This window comes from Entelurus aequoreus, linkage group LG02 (genome assembly GCF_033978785.1).
Source record: "Entelurus aequoreus isolate RoL-2023_Sb linkage group LG02, RoL_Eaeq_v1.1, whole genome shotgun sequence".
Classification (NCBI taxonomy): domain Eukaryota; kingdom Metazoa; phylum Chordata; class Actinopteri; order Syngnathiformes; family Syngnathidae; genus Entelurus; species Entelurus aequoreus.
Window position 1 is genome coordinate 33823066 of NC_084732.1, and position 20265 is coordinate 33843330.

At 37.8% G+C, this 20265-nt stretch overlaps 1 protein-coding gene across 7 annotated transcripts in view; it reads right to left on the reverse strand.

Moving 5' to 3' along the window:
- ush2a (Usher syndrome 2A (autosomal recessive, mild)) overlaps positions 1–20265 on the reverse strand; it is a 395330-nt gene that overhangs the window by 276128 nt on the left and 98937 nt on the right. For all 7 annotated transcript variants that reach the window (XR_009821723.1, XM_062025662.1, XM_062025687.1 and 4 more), the window contains exons 25-27: positions 17069–17350; positions 15287–15462; positions 15053–15200 (exon numbers count right to left, since the gene is read on the reverse strand). Coding sequence is in view for 6 of the 7 variants with exons in the window: in XM_062025662.1 (XP_061881646.1) it covers positions 15053–15200; positions 15287–15462; positions 17069–17350 (606 nt within the window). In the remaining variant the exon portion in view is untranslated. The remainder of the gene's footprint in view (positions 1–15052; positions 15201–15286; positions 15463–17068; positions 17351–20265) is intronic.

Here is a 20265-nt window from a genome sequence, read left to right on the forward strand (position 1 = left end):
TGCACAACTGTCCATCGAGTGTGTTATTGCAACTACAGTGCATATGCTGTCTGGCTAGCGGTGTACAAACAAGACATGAAATGGGGGCTAATATTTTACACATACTGTAATATGATTGTTCATGTTTTTTAGCAGGCTTCCGGTGCCCCTTAGAAAGGTGGGAAAACGGTAAATGCTGGGGGAGGGAGGATGAGTAAAAAAAGGTTCAGTCTCAGACTGGGCTCCCAGGGAAGGGGTCCAGACTGAGGCCAAGGAAAAAGACCTCAATAGCCATAAGGACATATAAACATGTTACATAGAATCCACAAAACTTGCAACAGTGGGGAGGGAGTGGGGGCTGCGGTGGCAGGCTGCTGCTATCTAAAGCGCTTTCCCCTAAGGGATTCAATCGGCGGTGAAGGCGTGGGAGTGTGTGTGTGCCTATGCCCATTGTCCAGGGTGTAGTGTTGTTGTGTCTATAGGCCTGGAGTTGCTCTGCAGGCGTTACGAGCAAAGTTCAACTCCCAGGTGTTGTTGTGTGGTGGCATTTCTGACCTTTTGAACCATATTTCGTGTCTGTCGAAGTCCGGAGAGAGAGCGAGGTCGAAAATGGTAAATGGTTGTACTTGTATAGCGCTTTTCTACCCCTTTTTAAGGAGCCCAAAGCGCTTTGACAGTATTTCCACATTCACCCATTCACACACACATTCACACACTGATGGCGGGAGCTGCCATGCAAGGCGCTAACCAGGACCCATCAGGAGCAAGGGTGAAGTGTCTTGCCCAAGGACACAACGGACGTGACTAGGATGGTAGAAGGTGGGGATTGAACCAGTAAACCTCAGATTGCTGGCACGGCCACTCTCCCAACTTTGCCACGCCGTCCCAAAAAGCATTGGGAGAGACACCAGAGTGGTGGAATGTCTGCTCGTTTCTCTTTTTTTCTGTTCTGAACCATCGAAGGAGCATATGTGGGTTAAAGTTGAATATATGGTTGGCCTGACCATTGTACAAAATGTTTTGATTGTTTGTTATGGCTAAAGGATTCAAGGAGGTTGCAGAATAAACAGGTCCAAAACAACGGGACCTTGACACACGAGGGAAACACATAAATGGCCAAGTAGACCAAGTCTATGTATGATTCGCATGATTCTCGATTCATCCAACGTCTCCGGAGGACGTTGTCTGTTTGCATGGCAATTCAATCCAACCTTGTACCATTTGATTATGGGTAAATACAACTTTTGTACTAAATTCACTTTTGTTGCTGTTTAAGATTCGGACCTTCCACCACAGTTGAAAGAGGGAGGGAGGTCAGAGCGGCTATCATTGAGGTGTCCTCTGGGGCATGTTTTCAGAATAGATTTCTTCTGTTATGAGCAGCATCAAGGCCATTCGAGGGAGTCAAAATCGTAGGTAAGGATTGTTGTTTACCAAGCGAGCAGACATTTTAATGGCTTGTCTGATCTAATTGTCCATGCTGGCTCTCCAGATGATCAATTTTCGCATTTCAGTAAGCCTCTCAGTGATGTGATCCAACTTACGATTCAGTTCAGAAATCGCCACATACTGTGTTCCCACAGCTCGACCCATGCCTTACATTGCAACGGGCAGCCTTTGGGCTCCTTGAACGGCTGCCATCATCCTCCAAATTTGATGATACACCAAAGCAATGCCCAGCCCAATCAACAGATGCCCTGCGATCCCGGTTCCAAATAGGTAGATGTCTTCCACGTCCTCGACGGAAAGCACTGAAAGGAACATTATATTCCATTTTTCCCCCAGGAGTCTCTCACGTACCCCGCAGCTCCCCAGAACCTCTTTTCCTCGTCGAGAAGATTTTGTCAACTTATTTGAGAGTCCAGCTTATCAATTCCATGTTAGGTTTTTAGATTTCAGAGGACAGCACAGAAAAGGAGGCTCTTAAAAAGTATAGACAAGACAAGACATAGGGGGCAAGCAGGGAGAGACAGAGAGGGAGGAAAATGCGACCGCCTCCACCAAATGCCAAGCCAGAAAGCTTGTTGCTGTAGCAAGCTTTTTCGGCTAATACCGAAGCATGCTGATGTGTTACTATGCTAGTAAAATAGTTCCTCAGTGTTCGCTCTTACAATAACAATGTCGCTACAGCTTGATTATACAGGTTACGGAACGTAAATAAAAGTATTGGTGAAAATTTTTGAATGCATTTTTAAAGTGATTTAGAGGTATAATTGATTGCTCCCATTAGCTAGCATTGCTAGCTCCCTAGAACGAGCCAATTTTTATGTTAGAATGCAAAAAAATACAACCTTTTGTCTTCTAATCTCTTTCCAGCTTATCATTCACGTTACAGTATCTGTAAAGTGAACGATAGGCAAAATTCCCCAAAAAGTGCAGTTCCCTTTTGTCTTTAGGGTACTGCAAATTTACACTGTTACACAACTTGTACACTGACTAATTTGCATTGTAACTAAATGTAATGTATTCAGTATTCAGCCAATTAAAACATCTAATACAATATTTACAGAAATTTGAGGTGTGTACTCTTGTAAGGGACTGTGTAATGAAATACAGAGAAAAATGTATGTATTGATACATCATCATTATAAGTGCAATTTCTCTGTGTGTAAATAGTGTGCATGTTTAATCATATTTTAAGATAGGTATCGAAGTTATATTGAAGTACTTGTATTGCAGTTTAAGATGTCATTAATATGTTGTCTTTTTTTCCCACCACAACTGAGTATTTTCTTACATAGAACTTTGGCTAATCCCACTTTTTATTTTTATTTTAGGTCAGTTTAATTACTTTCCCTCACTTTTGACGGTAGATAAAATATCCCCTTGAAAAACATTGGGTGCTAATGCAACCACAGCTTCAATACAGTATTTATTATAAATATATTACGCCAAGACTGGTTAATGATGATACATGTAAAAATAGAGGGGAGAACATACATAATGTAGTGAAGGAATAGTGTACTGATGTGTGTGCAATACTGTAAGTGTCGTTATTGTGTTTCTTTGTGTGTGAGTGTTTCTTTGTGTGCGTGTGTGTGTGTGTGTGTGTGTGTGTGTGTGTGTGTGTGTGTGTGTGTGTGTGTGTGTGTGTGTGTGTGTGTGTGTGTGCGTGCATGTGTCTCCCTCTAATGGTCCAAATGGTTTTCGGTGGAAGTAAATTAGCTCTCAGTGACACATGCAACTATCATCAGTGCGACTTCTAATAGAGCTCTTAAAAGGGGAGTGGACAACGTCTCATCTTGGCACATCAAACCATAAATTACTGCCAATCAATAGCTTATTAGTCTATTGAAATTGAGCTATGGTGACATTAAGAACATTGTCTACAGCACGTTCAAACCCCATAAAGCATATACACATTTCATGTTTTAGATTTAATAAAATATAATAGGCTTTTTGTGTCAATGAAACAAACTATATTACATACCCACAATTTTTAACACATTTGAAATCTTGTGATTTTTCAATCACAAATTATGTTTTCCTGAGCAGCTACGTGCTGCCGTCAGGTGTAGTGACTGTTAATTCACTCAAGTGTGTGTTTCATACAATGGCAAGTCCAGTCACCAGTTATCGGTGTATGCTTAAACACACATCCATACACTCAAAAGGTTAACAGTGCAGCAGAAAGGTTAATTTTACCTGCCGAGATTGTAATGAAGCAGGTAAATCACGCAGCGGTTCCTGCGAGCCAAAGAGCACATTGGAGTTTTCTGTTTTTGCAGCACCTGACATGTCCTAACAGGCTCTTAAGTGTACAGTTACACCACGCACACAAGCGCAGAACTTATTGACATGGCCATTTCTTGCCATGCATATTTCTCCCCTCAAGAAGCGTCTTAGGCCAATTATGCGTAAATCAATAATGTCCCTGTTCTGTTGAGTGGCCCGAGTGTGAGTGTGTACACGTGCAAGTCCCTGTGTGTGTGTATGTATGTCTTGTAGAACAAGCCTTTATGGATGTAGAATACATAAAACATCACCATCAGCCCCTGATTAGCCACTCACTTTATGTCGTGATCGATAACTTTCCGGAGAGACGCGCACATGGAAACAATTGCCAATGCTTCAACACATATGGACAGTTTGCATCTGTTCTCGGCGTGCACACTAATGTTTGGTCATGTGCTTCCGTGTAGCTCCGCTGCTTTTGCAGATGCTGCCTGCTCACTTACAACAGATGGTAGCAGTGCTCTAATGGCCCACTCGTATGTATGCTAGATTTATTAGCGCATCAGTAACACACTCAAGTGCACCTTACTGGGCCTACCACTTAATGTACCACTTAATGTGGTTTGTGCTATTTCTACATACACTTTTATCATGTTACAAGGTATTACTTGAACCCAGTTCAGAGGAATTTTGGACAAATTATCTGGGGTTCAAAGTGAACTAAGTAAGTATTTGACCCCGTGCTATGACTATATGAACAGTCCGGGAATTTTTATGTCCCCGTGCTATGACTATATGAACAGTCCGGGAATTTTTATGTAAGGTAGGAACGAGAAAAGATCCTGAAAAAAACCCATAAAATACTGTATAGTTTAATTTATGTTTGATTGAGGGAAATAAGTATTTGATTGAAATACAAAACATAGCTTAGTAGAAACTCTTGTTGGCAGGCACGGGGGTCAGACGGTTCTTGTAGTTTGTTGGTTAACAGGCTTGAAAACATTTCATGAGGCATTTTGGTCATAAAAGAAGACCCACGTTTTATCTTTTTCACCTAACTTCTTACATAAATGGTCTGTGGGACAAATAATTATTGCTGTGTGGTAGGCTAACAAATACTTAGTTTAACAAACTAATACATATTTTATAGCTGTTAATATGAACCTTTTATAAAAATTGTGAGTGTGAATATTTTTGTAAGGAGTTTAACTTGGTAGAAACCTGTGGCTCTTGTTATGACTGCATCTGGCTTGCAGATCAATCTTAGTGTCTTGAAACATTCTCACGCATTTTAATCCATCCATCCATTTTCTACCACTTGAGTTCAGGCCAGGGTTGGGCTCCAGCTACCTGCAAGGCATGAGCCAGTCACAGCTACTCATGTTGTGAGGTTAAAAAGTAAAAGCACTGCCTTTTAATTAAATATTCAGCTTGATAGGTTATGGGGATAAAACCATTTTGAAAAAAGATGGCAAAAAGAAAAAAAGGTGACGAATATTGTACATTTAAGGGCAAATGGAGAGGCGAATTTGCCTTTGTGGAGAGAGCAGATTATGTGGTGTATCTAATATGCAATGATAACATTTCCTCAATGAAAGACTCAAATGTAAAGCTGCACTTTGACACACGTCACATTAAAAGTAACAAGTATTTGATTAATTATTGGTTTGCTTCAGTATAATGTTATCATGAAAAATACATTTTGACTTATTAAACTCTAAACTTGTCTTAATTATGCACACGTTTAGTTGTATTCTGTGTTAAACAATATAATATGGCTCTCAAGGAAATACATTTTAAAATATTTGAGTTAATGGCTCTCCTAGCCAAAAAAGTTCCAGAATCTTGCTTTAAGAAATTATTGTATGGAGGTTAATTTGTGCTTGTATTTCCAAAGCTTTTTTTTTTTTACACTGAACTTCTCTAACAGAATTTTTTTTTGCGTTTGTATTTTGTGAAATAAAGTTTTTAGATCAAATCATGCAGACAATTTAAATTAATACAAATTTGTGAGCAAAAAGCATTTTTAAAAATGTAATTTGTGAAAATACAGTTTTTTAAAATTCAGTTTATAAAAATTCAGTGTTTAAAATTGAAAACCCAAGACACACTTCTGGGAAATTAAGACTGAAGCAATCATATTTGTCTCGTAAAGTTTGCAGTCACATAGCGTGGGTCTTGCAAAGGAAAGAAAGAGGCATTTTATATTTCAGCACTGAATTTTTTATAAACTAAACTTAAAAACAGTATTTTAACACAATGCATTTTTAAACACAGTTTGCTCACAAACGTGTATTCAATGAAATTGTCAGCATAATTTGATGTAAAAAAAATTCAGTTCACAAAATTAAAATGCCAAACGTTCAGTGTCAAATAAAAGCTTTGGTAATATAGACACAAATGAACCTCCATAATTATGTATAACATTTTGATTTTGATTTATATTGACTACTTTAAAAAAATAGCCTACTCTGTCACATCTGAAATTTCTGGTGATTATTGGAGTTTTAAACTACCTAGACAAAAGTAAAACAACAGTCAAAACAAACGCTATGCAAATTGTTTTGAGATTAAAATAAAAATCCTGCCAAACACATATGTCGCTATCATTTCTTAGAGTTGAAACAAGGGACATCTTTGGCTATGGAGGAAACACAATGGTGGCAACAGATGTGGCTGTTAAAAATACATTCAAAAAGTCAACTGGGTACAATAAGCCATATTGTACTGTACTGTATTACAGTCAAGAGAAGTCTTTGGAATCACTTAAAACAAACATTGTGGCTTTGTCAACAGATGTAGCCATTAAAAATACATTTAAAAAGTCCACCAATTACAATATAGGGGATCATTCATCACCGTAAAAATGGGAAGGACTTTTTAAGAATTGAACGCAATGAAAACTGTCGCTATGTCGACAGATGTAGCTGTTAAAGACTATGTTCAAAAGATGAAAACCCTGAGCAAGTATTTATAGATGAAAAGCAGTTTTTTTCCCTATCAACCAACCATTGTCTATGCACCTAAAACCATAAACAAAACAAGAAAAAAAAGTAAAATGAGCAGTAAGAATAGCGTTCATAAGATGAACAGATGGAAAAGTATGCGGAAGGATCAGGCGTGCAGAATGATTCATGTTTTTTTGCTGTCATGTTCTATTTTTCCAAGACTCAACTGACAGGTGGATGGATTTCAGGAGAAGGCAAAAATACACAAACAACATAATGGCAATTAAAACAAATACTATACATGTACAGTACTATGTACAGTATACGCATAGGTACTGTATGTGTCATATCGCTGTTTATCACAAAGAAAGCCTCAGCTTGCGTTCGACGAACATTAGTTTGAGGTAATATTAGGGCTGTCGAGTGATTATTTTTAATCAAATTAATCCCACTCTTGAACTGTGATTAATCATGATTAATCACAGGTTATTATATGCTTGCATAAATAAAACATTTTGAGGAAAATACCCTAATATTTGGATACAAATATAATTTGGTAGTCAGAATGTCATACAGGAATGTTGTTTTTTAATGTTTCAAACTTGGTGACAATAAGTATAGTAAGAACTAAGTGCACATTTTGAAAGTCTCTGTAATAATATAGCAAACTAGGTAGAGATGTACAGTCTATTAATAGGTAATGTAATAAAGACATTCATAAACAACTTTACATAGTGCACTATTTACATCTGCATTTATTCTTCCTTAGTTTAATCAGTTGTTTAAACAAATGTAAGCCATTTTTCATTTTGTTGACGATGTTGGACGGGATGTGACGTGTCACGCTATTATTGCGAAGCCAGAAATGTGTATGTGAAAGAAGGTAACTTGACGAGAAGCCAGTGTGTTGACGAGACATGTGACGGTTGTCAATAAAGAACATGCCTCAATTCCCTTGTTATGGTCTGTCTTTTCTGCTGGGCTTCCTATTTACAAATTCCTTGGTTTCTCAAACAGGCTTGCTTACTTTTTCAGATGACAGCGGCGACCTCTTTTCTGTACAAACTATCTCTAGTTTGTACAATGTTAGTTGCTGACATGAATGACATCTTGCAACACTTGGTCATCACGGATGTTAATGTCCTACGTGTGGTGGCTGTCCATTTAGAAAATGAATTGTTTACTTTATCTGTGGTAAATGCAAATAAACTCAGCCAGCCTAGTTTCTTGTCCTCCGTTTCCGGTCCATGTAGCATTCATGCTAGCAATGTCATCCTCACATTTGCTTTAAGATGCTATTTTAAACTTGATGTGCACCAATTATAAGGTTTGTCGCTGCAATACTAATTTCCTCAGTTTTATCTAAAGTTATGTCTGAGTTTGTTATGAAGGGCGCAGAGCACATTGCTCTGACTATCATCTCACTGGTGTGTGACACGGTCACTGCCCGTGCAATGCACGCTGCCTTCCACCGGTCTAAACAAACACTTTGATTGTCATTCATTTATGGCATGGGTGTCAAACTCTGGCCTGCGGGCCATTTTGGCCCGCCGTGTAATTTCACTTGGCCCTTGAGGCGATATCAAATTAACACTAGAGCTGGCCCGCCGATTATATACAGCGGCGGTGCTGCGGTAACACCGCATTCACCGCTAATTCTCATACTTGCCAACCCTCCCGGGAGACTCCCAAATTTCAGTGCCCCTCTCGTAAATTGTCACGTCCGCTTTTCATCCAGTCCAACGAGTGCTGGCCCAGTCACATAATATGTGCGGCTTCTGCACGCACACACAAGTGAAGGTGAAGCATACTTGATCAACAGCGATACAGGTTACACTGAGGGTAGCCGTATAAACAACTTTATCACTTTTTTGAAATATACGCCACACTGTGAACCCACACCAAACAAGAATGACAAACACATTTCGGGAGAACATCCGCACCGTAACACAACATAAACACAAAAGAACAAATACCCAGAATCCTTTGCAGCACTCTTCCGGGACGCTACAAGGTGTGTGTGCGTGTGTGTGTTTGTGGGGGGGGGGGGGGGGGGGGGGGTTTGGTGGTAGCGGTGGTGTATTTTGTAGCGTCCCGGAAGAGTTAGTGCTGCATAGGATTCTGGGTATTTGTTCTGTTGTGTTACGGTGCGGATGTTCTCCCGAAATGTGTTTGTCATTCTTGTTTGGTGTGGATTCACAGTGTGGCGTATATTTCTAACAGTGTTAAAGTTGTTTATACGGTCACCCCCAGTGTAACCTGTATCGCTGTTGATCAAGTATGCGTTGCATTCACTTGTGTGTGCGTACAGAAGCCGCACATATCTTGTGACTGGGCCAACACGTTGTTAGAATGGATGAAAAGCGGACGTGACGACAGCTCGTAGAGGACGTTGAAGGCAGTGCCTTTAAGGCACGCCCCCAAGACTGTGGTCCGGGTGGACTACGAGATGTAATGACTGATGAACAATTTCGTTCGATAAGGGAATAAGCGGTAGAAAATGGATGGATGGATGGAATGAAGGTTGCCTCAGTTCAAAGCCTGAGCCCCGACATTAATGAACTAGCATCCAAGAAAAGATGGCAGGTATCTGGCTTGGGCAAATCAAATTAGATCAGTGTGTTGCAAACTGAGCAGTTTAAAGTCCTGAATGCTTGGTTTATTATTCATTGTTATTTTATTTTCAAATTTATTAGCCTGTGGAAAAAGTTAATGTTGATATTTACCTCAGAAGGCTGCAAATAGAAGAGGCATTACATTTTTATTTAAATTGTATTTGATATGCCATTGATATTTTTTAATTATAATAATTATTATTTGAAACTCGATTTTGCATGTCACTATAAAGTTATATAAGCCTTGCTTGTTCAATATTCAATGCAAAACTTGTTTGGGTCCCTATTAAAAGGTTAATTTGTTCAACTTTGGCCCGCGGCTTTGTTCAGTTTTAAATTTTGGCCCACTCTGTATATGAGTTTGACACCCCTGATTTATGGCAATGCGATATTATAATTTTTTTATTATATCACATGCGTTAACGCATTAACATTGACAGCCCTAAATAATACACAATTCATGTAATCAACAACAATAATAAATTTTACTTTTCCATCCTATTTGCTGTCTACAGTTTATGTTAGTTATGACAAATGTATTTATCATTTTAAATTTAAGTTATGAGGGGTTCTTCCCTCAAACAGTATTCTTGCTTTATTTAAAGGGACCTATGATGATTTCTGTCTTATAAATATTGTTACAATTTTTATACTCGTGGTCAAAAATGCTCAAGCGTCAAATCATAAGGTTAATGCATTTGGGCGTGAGCTCATACGCAGATTTGGATGCTTTTGAATGCTGCATTTTGTAATTTTGCAATTTATTTTTTAACAGTGGGCCATTTGAGACGTCACAGGTTGACGGACAAACTTATGTGGGCACCCTCGTACATGTTGTCGGTCAGCCTTCTCCCTCTCTGCTAAGCCAAGACTGTTACCTGCATTCTCTCATGTCATTCCTTTATGCCTTACCGCCATCTCTGATGTCTATAAAATAATAAAAAATACTTGTGTTTATTTGTCCACAACATTTTACATGGTACTATTTTGTCAACATGGTCTAGTAAAACATTATTTGCTACAGGCTTAAATTACTAAGAACCATATACCACGCGCTTTACAGCGTATGCATACTAAAATTGTGTGAACTATTGTGTGTATTAGTGGGCGTATTGAAGGTGATTTACTAAGACAATTCTAAAATTAATATCAAGTCCAAAAGTAGTGCAGGAGTTTGCATGGCTGTGGCCATGGAAAAACTAATTTCCCTCCACATTCATGTTATATGGTCCAACCTGTGATTTTTTTTTGCAATGTTGTTGAACAAGCAGCAAACCTCTCTAATCTGCTCCATCTTTTCTGCAATAAAAAAATCACAATCTAGACAACAGAAACTATTTTTAACACGTCGACGATGCACTCTGGGATGTGCTGCGGTGTTGTTTTTTCATATTGGAGATATATTATGATAATATATTTCCTATATGAAAGAACAACGTCATTAAAATTAATCAGCCAAGTAAGTCTTTAACTCATCCAGCAGCTATGAAATTCTATCCATTCATTTACTACCGCTTGTCCCTTTCAAGGTCCTGGGGGTACCAGAGCTTATCACCGACAAAAATATATTGATGAATAGATGATATGCAATTATATGTTACATGCAGCTAAGCTACGTAGCTTAACTACATTTTCCAGTAGCTTGGCAATAGCTTAGCTACTTTTTTAACCAGTAGCTTTTCCTGTAGCTTAGCTACTTTTAGATCCATGTAGCGAGGTAGCTTACATCAAATCTCCAAGCTACAAAGAGAGAAAATGTGGAGAAAATACAATGATCTGGATGAATAAGAACATCCACACGTAGAGAAAATCAATGATGGTTGGTTAGTGTTCGTATCATGAGTCACAATTGGCTGAAGTTAGGGTGAAACATTACAAACTGGCCAATGAGAGGCAAGATAAAGGGGGTCATCAAAACTAGTAGGCAAAATCATAACAGTCACGCACTCATGTAACATGACGACAAAGGAGTCAGAGACAGAGGGACGCTTCAAGCTGATGCCTAAAAAAAACACACAAAAAAAAAACATTTAAAAAGGCAGAGAAATTCTCTCCCACTGATTATATTTTTCCTTAAGTAATGAAGATGACGTGCAGGAAACCCAAATAAATGTTCTTAGCCATTTTTAGACAAATGTATGTATTTAGAAAAAACAGTGCCCAAAACCTTACTTTTTAGTTGTTTACCCTGTAAACCTAATTCATTACTGCTCTCTTCATCTAAGACGTCCAACACACATTTAAGAACACACATTAAAGTTAATTGAGTTTATAAAAAGTTTTACTGCACATAACCATTACCAACTGTTCTCAAACAACACACAAGTCATTGGTTTTTTTTGTCAAGATATAGATGAAGGCTGTTTTTTTGTACTGTTGTTAGAGAAAACAAATAATATTATAGGGGTGGGCCAAAGAAAAGGCAAACTAAATAAATACATACAGTGTGGTGTGGGGACCCCTCGAGTTAGTTGTAGGCTGTCCCCAGCCAAATGACAGATAGTTAATAGTAATGGGCCCTTATTGGGTGTACACTCTAAGTTACATTAACATTGATATTATACATGTGGGCCCATAGATATAAATGCTGTTAAAAATGTAGCTTTGATGCAGCAAGCTACTTTTGCTGCGTGGTTTGTAGTGTAGCTTGCTACAATTCTCTGGGGACAGCTTCCCCTGTAGCTTAGCTACATTTAATCGAGAGTAACTTGTAGCTTAGCTTACTACATTTCCAAGTCGCTTGCCCATCACTGATATGTGTAATATTTTTATTTTTGACAGTCCATATATTTTGACAAGTATATGTAGGGCGACTATTTATGCGCAACTGCAAGTTTGCACATACATTTCAGAGATGTTAAAGGTAGAAGCAGAACAGCTTTAGTCTTGATAAATCTCACTTTGTCTGCTGAATGATATTTGCATTTCCTTTGCCCAGTATAGTGGGTGTTCTGATAATCAACATATATTCTGCAGGTTCATTCAGTCAGACAAGCTAAATGGATTTTGCTCCTTATTTTGCTCACTTAACAGATGCAAACCTCTGCGCATGAGCTTAGCAAATCAGCTTTGTTTGCACTATCAAAAATGCACGTGGTTTAATACTAGTAATTATTTTAGTAGGTCAGGCCTTTAGTCTTCAAACTCTGACGATAAGACAGTGCCATTGCATCATTACTACTTGGTTTGAGGGACCACAAAAAAAGGTAGGAATCGTAGGATAAAGTAGTATATTCATATAATCTTGGTACACGCACGATATCATGTGAAGCATGTGGTAAGAAAAATGCTACTAAAATTAAATTAATAAAATATAATAAAAACTGTAAAATCCACCACTTTACTATTGAGCTTCTGTGTGTCAAACAATTTTACTTGTAGATAAATAAAAATGTTCTAAGTATTCAGTCTTTTTTGTTGCGGCATTGTGCGGCAGTCAAGATGTACCTAATGTTGTGACCGGCGAATCTATATACGTAACTGAAAAAAATAATAGTGATGTTTGTCATGAAGTTATAAATTTAACAGTGTACATTTTCAAAAGATAATTGCTAATACTTTTGGTGAAGGTAGAGTGTGGAGTGTTTTATTTGCAATCTAAAGGTTGTCACATGAACAACAACACAAGGAAGTAGGTTAAAAATGTTACTGTGTCAATCGCAAATTTATGTATCTGGGTGATTTTGACAACGAGAATTGGAATGACAATGACAGAAATTGCTTAATATACTTTTTGCAGCGTGCAAGAAGGCTATCACAAGAAAATGGCTGAAGGTGGAGACACCTACAGTCGAGGAGTGGTTTGACATTGACGGAATATTGCCTCAGAGTAGAAATTGATCAATTTTACCAAATATTTGCGAAGTGGCCAAAACATGTAAAACCAATTAGATCAGATTTGAATTGACACTATCCAAACCTAGTAAAATATACTTCTGCATATATCTTAAATTAGGATTTAAGACAGTTTGGTTTGGTTGTTGTTTTCAACAAACAATTTTTTAAAATGTATAGGAAGTGCAAAACAAAATGCGAAGAGAATGCTGTAAATGCGATCTGTGTGCAACCTTCCAAAAAAAAGAACATTCCAACAAAAATGTTTTACTGTAGAGCAAAACACACAAAATTTACAGCAAAGCATATCCAATACATACTATCAAGACCTCAAAAATGTGTGTTAAATGTAGATTAGAATCCTCATAGGTCTCCTTTAATAGAAATTAGAACAATATTTTTTAGGATCTTACCTTACTACTTAGAGTGCCAAGTATTTGTGAGTGTTCTTTAAGCACTTGATATTGGGATGTTTATAACGTGTGTGTTCTGGTAATGGGCTACTGTCCCTTTAAGGTTTGGCCATCAAGTTTTACAGTTATTGTAATGTGTGGCAGTTGAATAAAGGGTGTTAACGAAACAATTGTGCTGTTTTTGTGCTGCAAATACTGTACATTCGATGATCAAAAAATAAAGTGATGGTGTTTTTTGACACTGAATTTATGTAACTGAATTTTCTGCGTTTGAATTTTGACAACTGAATTTTTTTTACATCAAATTATGCTGACAACTTCATTGAAAAAAAACAGTGTTTTAAAATTCAGGATAAAAAAAAAATCAGTGCTAAAAAATTCAGTGTCCAAAACTTTGCTATTTTAAAAAGCAAGCCTCACTTATAGTAAATTAAAACTGAAGCAATCGATCCTGTCTCAGAACCAGCCAATGAGGTGTCAAGTTTGAAGTCTCATGACAAGGGTCTGCATGAAGCAGAACTTAGTATGTCACTCAAAGTGCAGATTCAAACCAGTGGAATATTTTTTATAGTTTGAAAATATCCAGCAGGCCGCAATGAAATGTTAGTTATGTTGTATTATGCACAGGTAGCCCAAATAAGTGCTTTTTTTTATCCTGTTTTGCAAGATCTTGCCATGTGACTTCAAACTTGACACCTCATTAGCTGGTTCTGAGACAGGATCGATTGCTTCAGTCTTAATTTACCGGAAGTGAGTCTTGCATTTTGTAGCAGCAAATTTTTCGACACTAAATATTTCAGCACGTAATTTTTATACACATAATTTTCTTACACTGTATTTTTTTATACACATTTTTTTTTTTTTACACTCAAATTTTATATACTACATTTTTTTACACTACATTTTTATACACTAAGTTTTAAAACTGATTTTTTTTTCTATGAAAATTTGAGCATAATTTTATGAAAAAAAATTCAGTTCACAAAATTCAAACGCAAAAAATTCAGTTACATAAATTCAGTGTTAAAAAAAAAAAAAGCTTTCATAATAAAGACAAATTCACCTCCATAGAATTACGTGATATGGTGGCTATTACAAGCGCAGCCTTTGCAACACCTTCTTCACCTGCGCAGTGTGTGGGTGCAACCAAACGTATTTTACTGCCTTGGTTTTGTTTTTGAAAGATTGACTTTTTACAGGCTGCAGGATGTGTGTTACACTGATGTTGACACAGTGTTGACAAGGCTGAGTGGATTGGAAGCTTTGCCATTCCACCTGCTGTCAGTACCAGAGAGGATTTTTTTTTCATGAAAGGTGAAGATGCAGGAATGGGAAGACGCCGGGAAAGAAGAGCAAAATATGTGAGTTACCTGAGAAAAACGTGAGGGTTGACAGGGAAAATATAAGCAAAAGTTGGTCAGCATCTATATCGCTTGTCTGGTAGAAGAAGTATGTGGATATATTTTGACGTGTCACATTACAATTTCCTACACTTTCACTGTAGGTGTAATTATGAAGTATCCAAATACAGATGCCCATTTAATACAACTAATGGATTAACATTTATTTTTAAAAAACAAGGTGTTACCTGCAGGTAGAGTCCGACCAGAGCTTTTTAAACTGGTAATGCAGCCATTATTTGTGCAGAGTGTCACAGTAAAGTTGTACACGTGGTAAGGTTTCAATCCTTTCGCTATAAAAACAGGTCGGTCAGAGGGTCCAAAATGCTGCACAACCTAATAAGGAGAGATTAAGGTATCATAATAAGTCATCATGTTAACTTTTTATTTTTATTTTTATATTGATAGAGTTTGACACTAACCTGACTAACGACAGGAGGAGCATAGGTGTTGTTGGTCTGTTCAGTCAGCAAATTGACACGGTATTCAGTGACCTGCCCTCTGGCAATGACCCCTTGACCCTCAGTAGTAGCCCAAGTGACCTGAAGACTGGTAGAAGTCAGCGCAGACACTTCTGGAGGAGGCATCATTTCTGGAACTAAAAAAACATGGATTAATATCAGTTATAAAACATATTGGAATGTACTGTACTGCTGATGGTATCTAGGTGTAAAATAGAATATGACTGTTCTGTTTTTCTAACACAACATGTATACACATGTATGCAGTGACACACACATTTTAAATGATGTTGTCATATGCTTATTACACAGACACATAGCTTAGAATGAGGTTGGGGCAATCGCTTAGTCTTAATGAGCCATATCATCTCTTTGAAATTCAAATATCTTAATGAAGCCCCTAAGAAAGCACACACGCACACACACACACACACACACACACAAACACACACACACACACACACACACACACACACACACACACACACACACACACACACACACACACACACACACACACACACACACACTCACTTTCCATTTGCTCCCTCATTTTCCTCGTTCTTGCTCACATTATGTCTAACAGTCTGTTGTGTTATTTTTAAATACATTTTTATTGCATTTGTTGAAATGGGGCCATTTTTTCCAAAGACAGAAACGTTAAATTTTACTACATGCTGCCATACAAAATGTATCTAAAATGTACATTAACACACTGCCAAAGAGTATTAGGTCACATTGAAAAACAAAACATTGACTAAAAATTAAGGTCACAATATTAAGAAAAACATGTTTTGTTTGAGAATGTATTTATTTTGCTACAAGTGTAACTTGACAAAGTCCTCCGCAGTCTCAGTTGTTGCTTGTAAATTGTGATTTTATTTTTTAAAAATTAAGATTTCTGATCTTGAAACATTTTGACTTCATTACTGTACCTTTATTGGTTTGTATATTTAGAACAACTGAATTATTAAATTTTTTCTGATTCAATTTAAAGTAAAATTTTATTTTAGAATGTTTCAGTCTTAATCATGTGTATTTAGCAGTGTGGCTAAAATGATTGCTATCACAGAATCAACTTTAAACTCCTTTTATTTGTTTTTAAATGTCTAAACAACCTCGCGCCAACATATCTCTCCGACCTCCTTCAGCCTTACTGCCCCACCCGATCCCTAAGATCAGCCGATCAGCTGCTACTGACGGTCCCTGACACACGGCTGAAGCTTAGAGGTGACAGAGCTTTCACCACTGCTGCTCCCAAGCTCTGGAACGACCTACCTCTGAGTGTCAGACAAGCCTCCTCTCTTCCTGTTTTTAAATCTCTCTTAAAAACATACTTTTATTCCATGGCTTTTAACACTGAGTGATATCCATCCTGCAATGGCGCCCCATAATACACCTGCTGTGAACCTGTTTGTATGTTTCATTTATTATATTTATTTATTTTTTATCGTGTTCTGTTTGTGTTGTGTTGTGTTTGCTCGGTACTCGTATTATCTTTTAACCTGCCCATTGTACAGCACTTTGGCTACCCCTGTGGTAAATTTTAAATGTGCTTTATAAATAAAGTTGATTTGATTTGATTTGGTTTGATGTGTCTATTTTAGTAACTAATGTCACCAACCTTACTTTATGAACAAAATCGTGAATTTGTGGCAAAAATATTCAAAAAATTCTATCCAAATAAATAATCAGGTATTGCATGTAAAATGATTAAAAAAAGATGCACAGGGTCAAACAAACCTCCCTCCATTGTGCGTGCGGTAGTCCACCCTGATGTGACATTTCCTGCCATATTGACGCTAACGACTCTCATCTGATAGCTGGAAAAGGACTGCAGACCCGCCACAATGGTGCTGCTCTCAGGAGGTGAAGCTATGCTGGTATTGTTGAGCTGTGCTTCAGAGGGGATGCTTGGATCAAACCATCCCATGCTGACAAATACGCTCTTTTCTCCAGTCGGGGATGACAGGTTTCGTAGCCACAGCGGACCCCGTAAAAAGACTTCATACCTTGTGATAATTCCTGTAGGGGAAGCAGTTTAAAAGTTATGTATAGTATAGTAAAAGCGATCTATCGTATAGTCGCTGTAACTATTGTACAATCATAGAAACTCTTTCTAGTTTCTGCAAGTCCAGTGACTCACAGTACTTACAGCACCTATAAATGCACCTACTCTCAAAGCCACGACATTAAATGAGAAATGCATGGTCATAGATGACCACCTTGTATCTCACCAGGCATCAAAAATCAGTAAAAGTAATTCAATAACTTGCTTTATTCTTAAATAATGACGGAATGGCCGCAACTTTGACCTCTGACCACCTGTACAATCTAAGCATGTTTATATACTGGATGTGTGTTTGTTTTACGCTAAAGAAAATAATTTTCTCTTTTTTGGAGGATTAATAGTCTGTCCATCTATCCATCCATCCATCCATCCATCCATAACAATCAAGTTTTACAGAAGCTTTCGTCTCATCAGTGTTCAGCAGAGAAACCTGTTGTTTGTTTTCTTCGCGACATCGCAGCTCGATAAAATAGATCTACATTCAAACAAATCCAACAAATGTATGTGAGCCAGAAAATGAAAGCAGTACACAGTCATTACATACTTGACAATTTCTGTTTCTCCATCAACAGTCTACAAGTAACATTTTATTTATGTTATTCTTGGTGACCAACTGTTGTCACTCTGTGATATAAGGAGTACCAATACAACTGCTACCTTTACAAATACAACCTTGATTCCATGAAAACCCCTAGCTTTACAGATGCCATACCGACTGTGCTGTATTAATTGGGGCAAAGCAGCAATTACAATGAAGGCACTATTTAAGGAAAATACAGGAAATCATTTTTCAAGTCCTCAAAATTAAGATGTGCTGCAGTGAACTGTGACCAGTTGGACACTATAGTTGGACCCGGCTTGGAGCTGTAACAAGCCTTTAACAATCCAGGCCAGATGTGAAGTAGGTGGGGAGCATGTTGGGAGTAACGTTGCATGAACGTGAACTTTATTTCTCTTCAAAAGCAGCCTGTGGATAACTGCAGCGCACCCTGAACCTGTCTAGACTCTTTATTGCTGAATACTTAACCATCCCTGACAGAATGCATTTTTCCCTTTTGGCCACGGCTATGTGCTGCTACTTCTTGCACCCACTGCACTCACTGACACACGACCAAGCTGCTAGATAATGACTCTCGGGGTAATAACACTCATTATTCCAACCACTCTTTCCAAATTGTGTCTATTTAGATTACATCTTCTGAATGGATCACAACATTTCCCCAGCTCTCTACTGCCAATTCAGCAAAGTTATTAAAGGAATTAAAGGATACATTTTATTATGAAGCCCTACTTAATACTCATTACAGTTACCAACACCACTAAAATTAGTCCATATTTTTTCAACCAAATGCTGATGGGGTTTTAAAAGGGACCTATGATGAATTTTATATTTTCTGACTTATAAATGTTGTTATAATATTGGATACTCGTGATAAACAATGCCAAAGCGTCAAATCATAAGGTTAATGCATTTTGGCGTGAGCTTGCATGCAGTTTTGGATACCTCCTTTACGGAGTTTTGCAACTGGCTACGTTGTGACGTCACCGCGAAGTGGATAAACTTATTTAGACATTAAGTGAGTCAACCTCTCCGCCTCTGCTTCAGGCTTTGAGGAAACGCAAAAAAAGATAGAATAAAGTATTATTTTCATTTAATCCTGACATGCGCATAATAACATGCAATATGTGACATGCATAAAATCAGCTGTTTTTATGCAGCTCTGAGAGTTTGCAGGTGTATTTAACGTTGTGACCAAGTTAATTTATATAATGCTTATGAAGTTTATTTTGGACCGTGTGAGAAAAAAATAGAGGTGACGACTTCAAGATATACATTTAAAGAGTGTACGTTTAAAAAAAAAAAAAAAAGATAATTTTGGAGATGGTGTGGCCTGGTTTTATTTGAAATCTGGGAAAGTGTGTAGCCTCTAGACATACTCAAAAACGGCTTATAGATGAGACTGTAGAGAAAAATGTACGTACATTTTACACCAAGGCATATACAATATATATTATCTAGACGACAGGAAAGGTTTTAAAAATAGATTAAAATCAGATAGTCGAAGGCAACCAGAAAAAAGAAAGTCATGGCTAATATTTGGCACTGTGGAGTCTGGTATTGAGCATGCTCTAAAAAGGGAAAGCACTAGGCAGATGACTGTCCTTTCGTTAAAAGATGAAGTGATGACAGATTAAATAAAGGCAAGGAGTCTATGAGAATCCATGTTACAAGTGTGGTATATGACAGAGATTAACAGACAAAAAACACACATGACTTTGTACGACACTGTGCTTTAGAGCCATGACAAAGCCCTCCGGATTTAGCAAAGACACTTTCACTTCTGTGTGTATGTCTGTGAAAGGACGGCCGGTACCTTGTGTAATACTTCTTGAGTGACACAAAACTGCACGTCATGCTACTGGACACGTCTGGATCAGTGTGTAGTTAACAGCCTGGAGTGGGCCAACAAAAATATGGTATTGGGAAAGAACTGGGAACCTGGGGAACTTCACTCTTCTTCTTTATTGTCAAAAATAGTCCAGCATCTGTTTTCACTCTCATTTACCTTCCAGTTAGATTTTACCGTCAGCCGTTAGGAACTGGACTGTTAAGGCATGGATATTTTCACCCTCTTCTCAATTCTCAATGAAATTAAATTCATGATGCCTTAATTGCATCAATATGTAGAATCTTCACAGAACAACCTTGTTGATGTAAATAGGAGATAAACCGTATGGGACAAAGATTTTGTGTGTGTTCGTCATGCTCTACTTGATATTATCACAATACATGTTGGAGTTCATATTGCCCTCACTGAACCACAGTTTCCTAGTGCCGGCAGCACTCCTGTGACTCTAGACCAAGGGT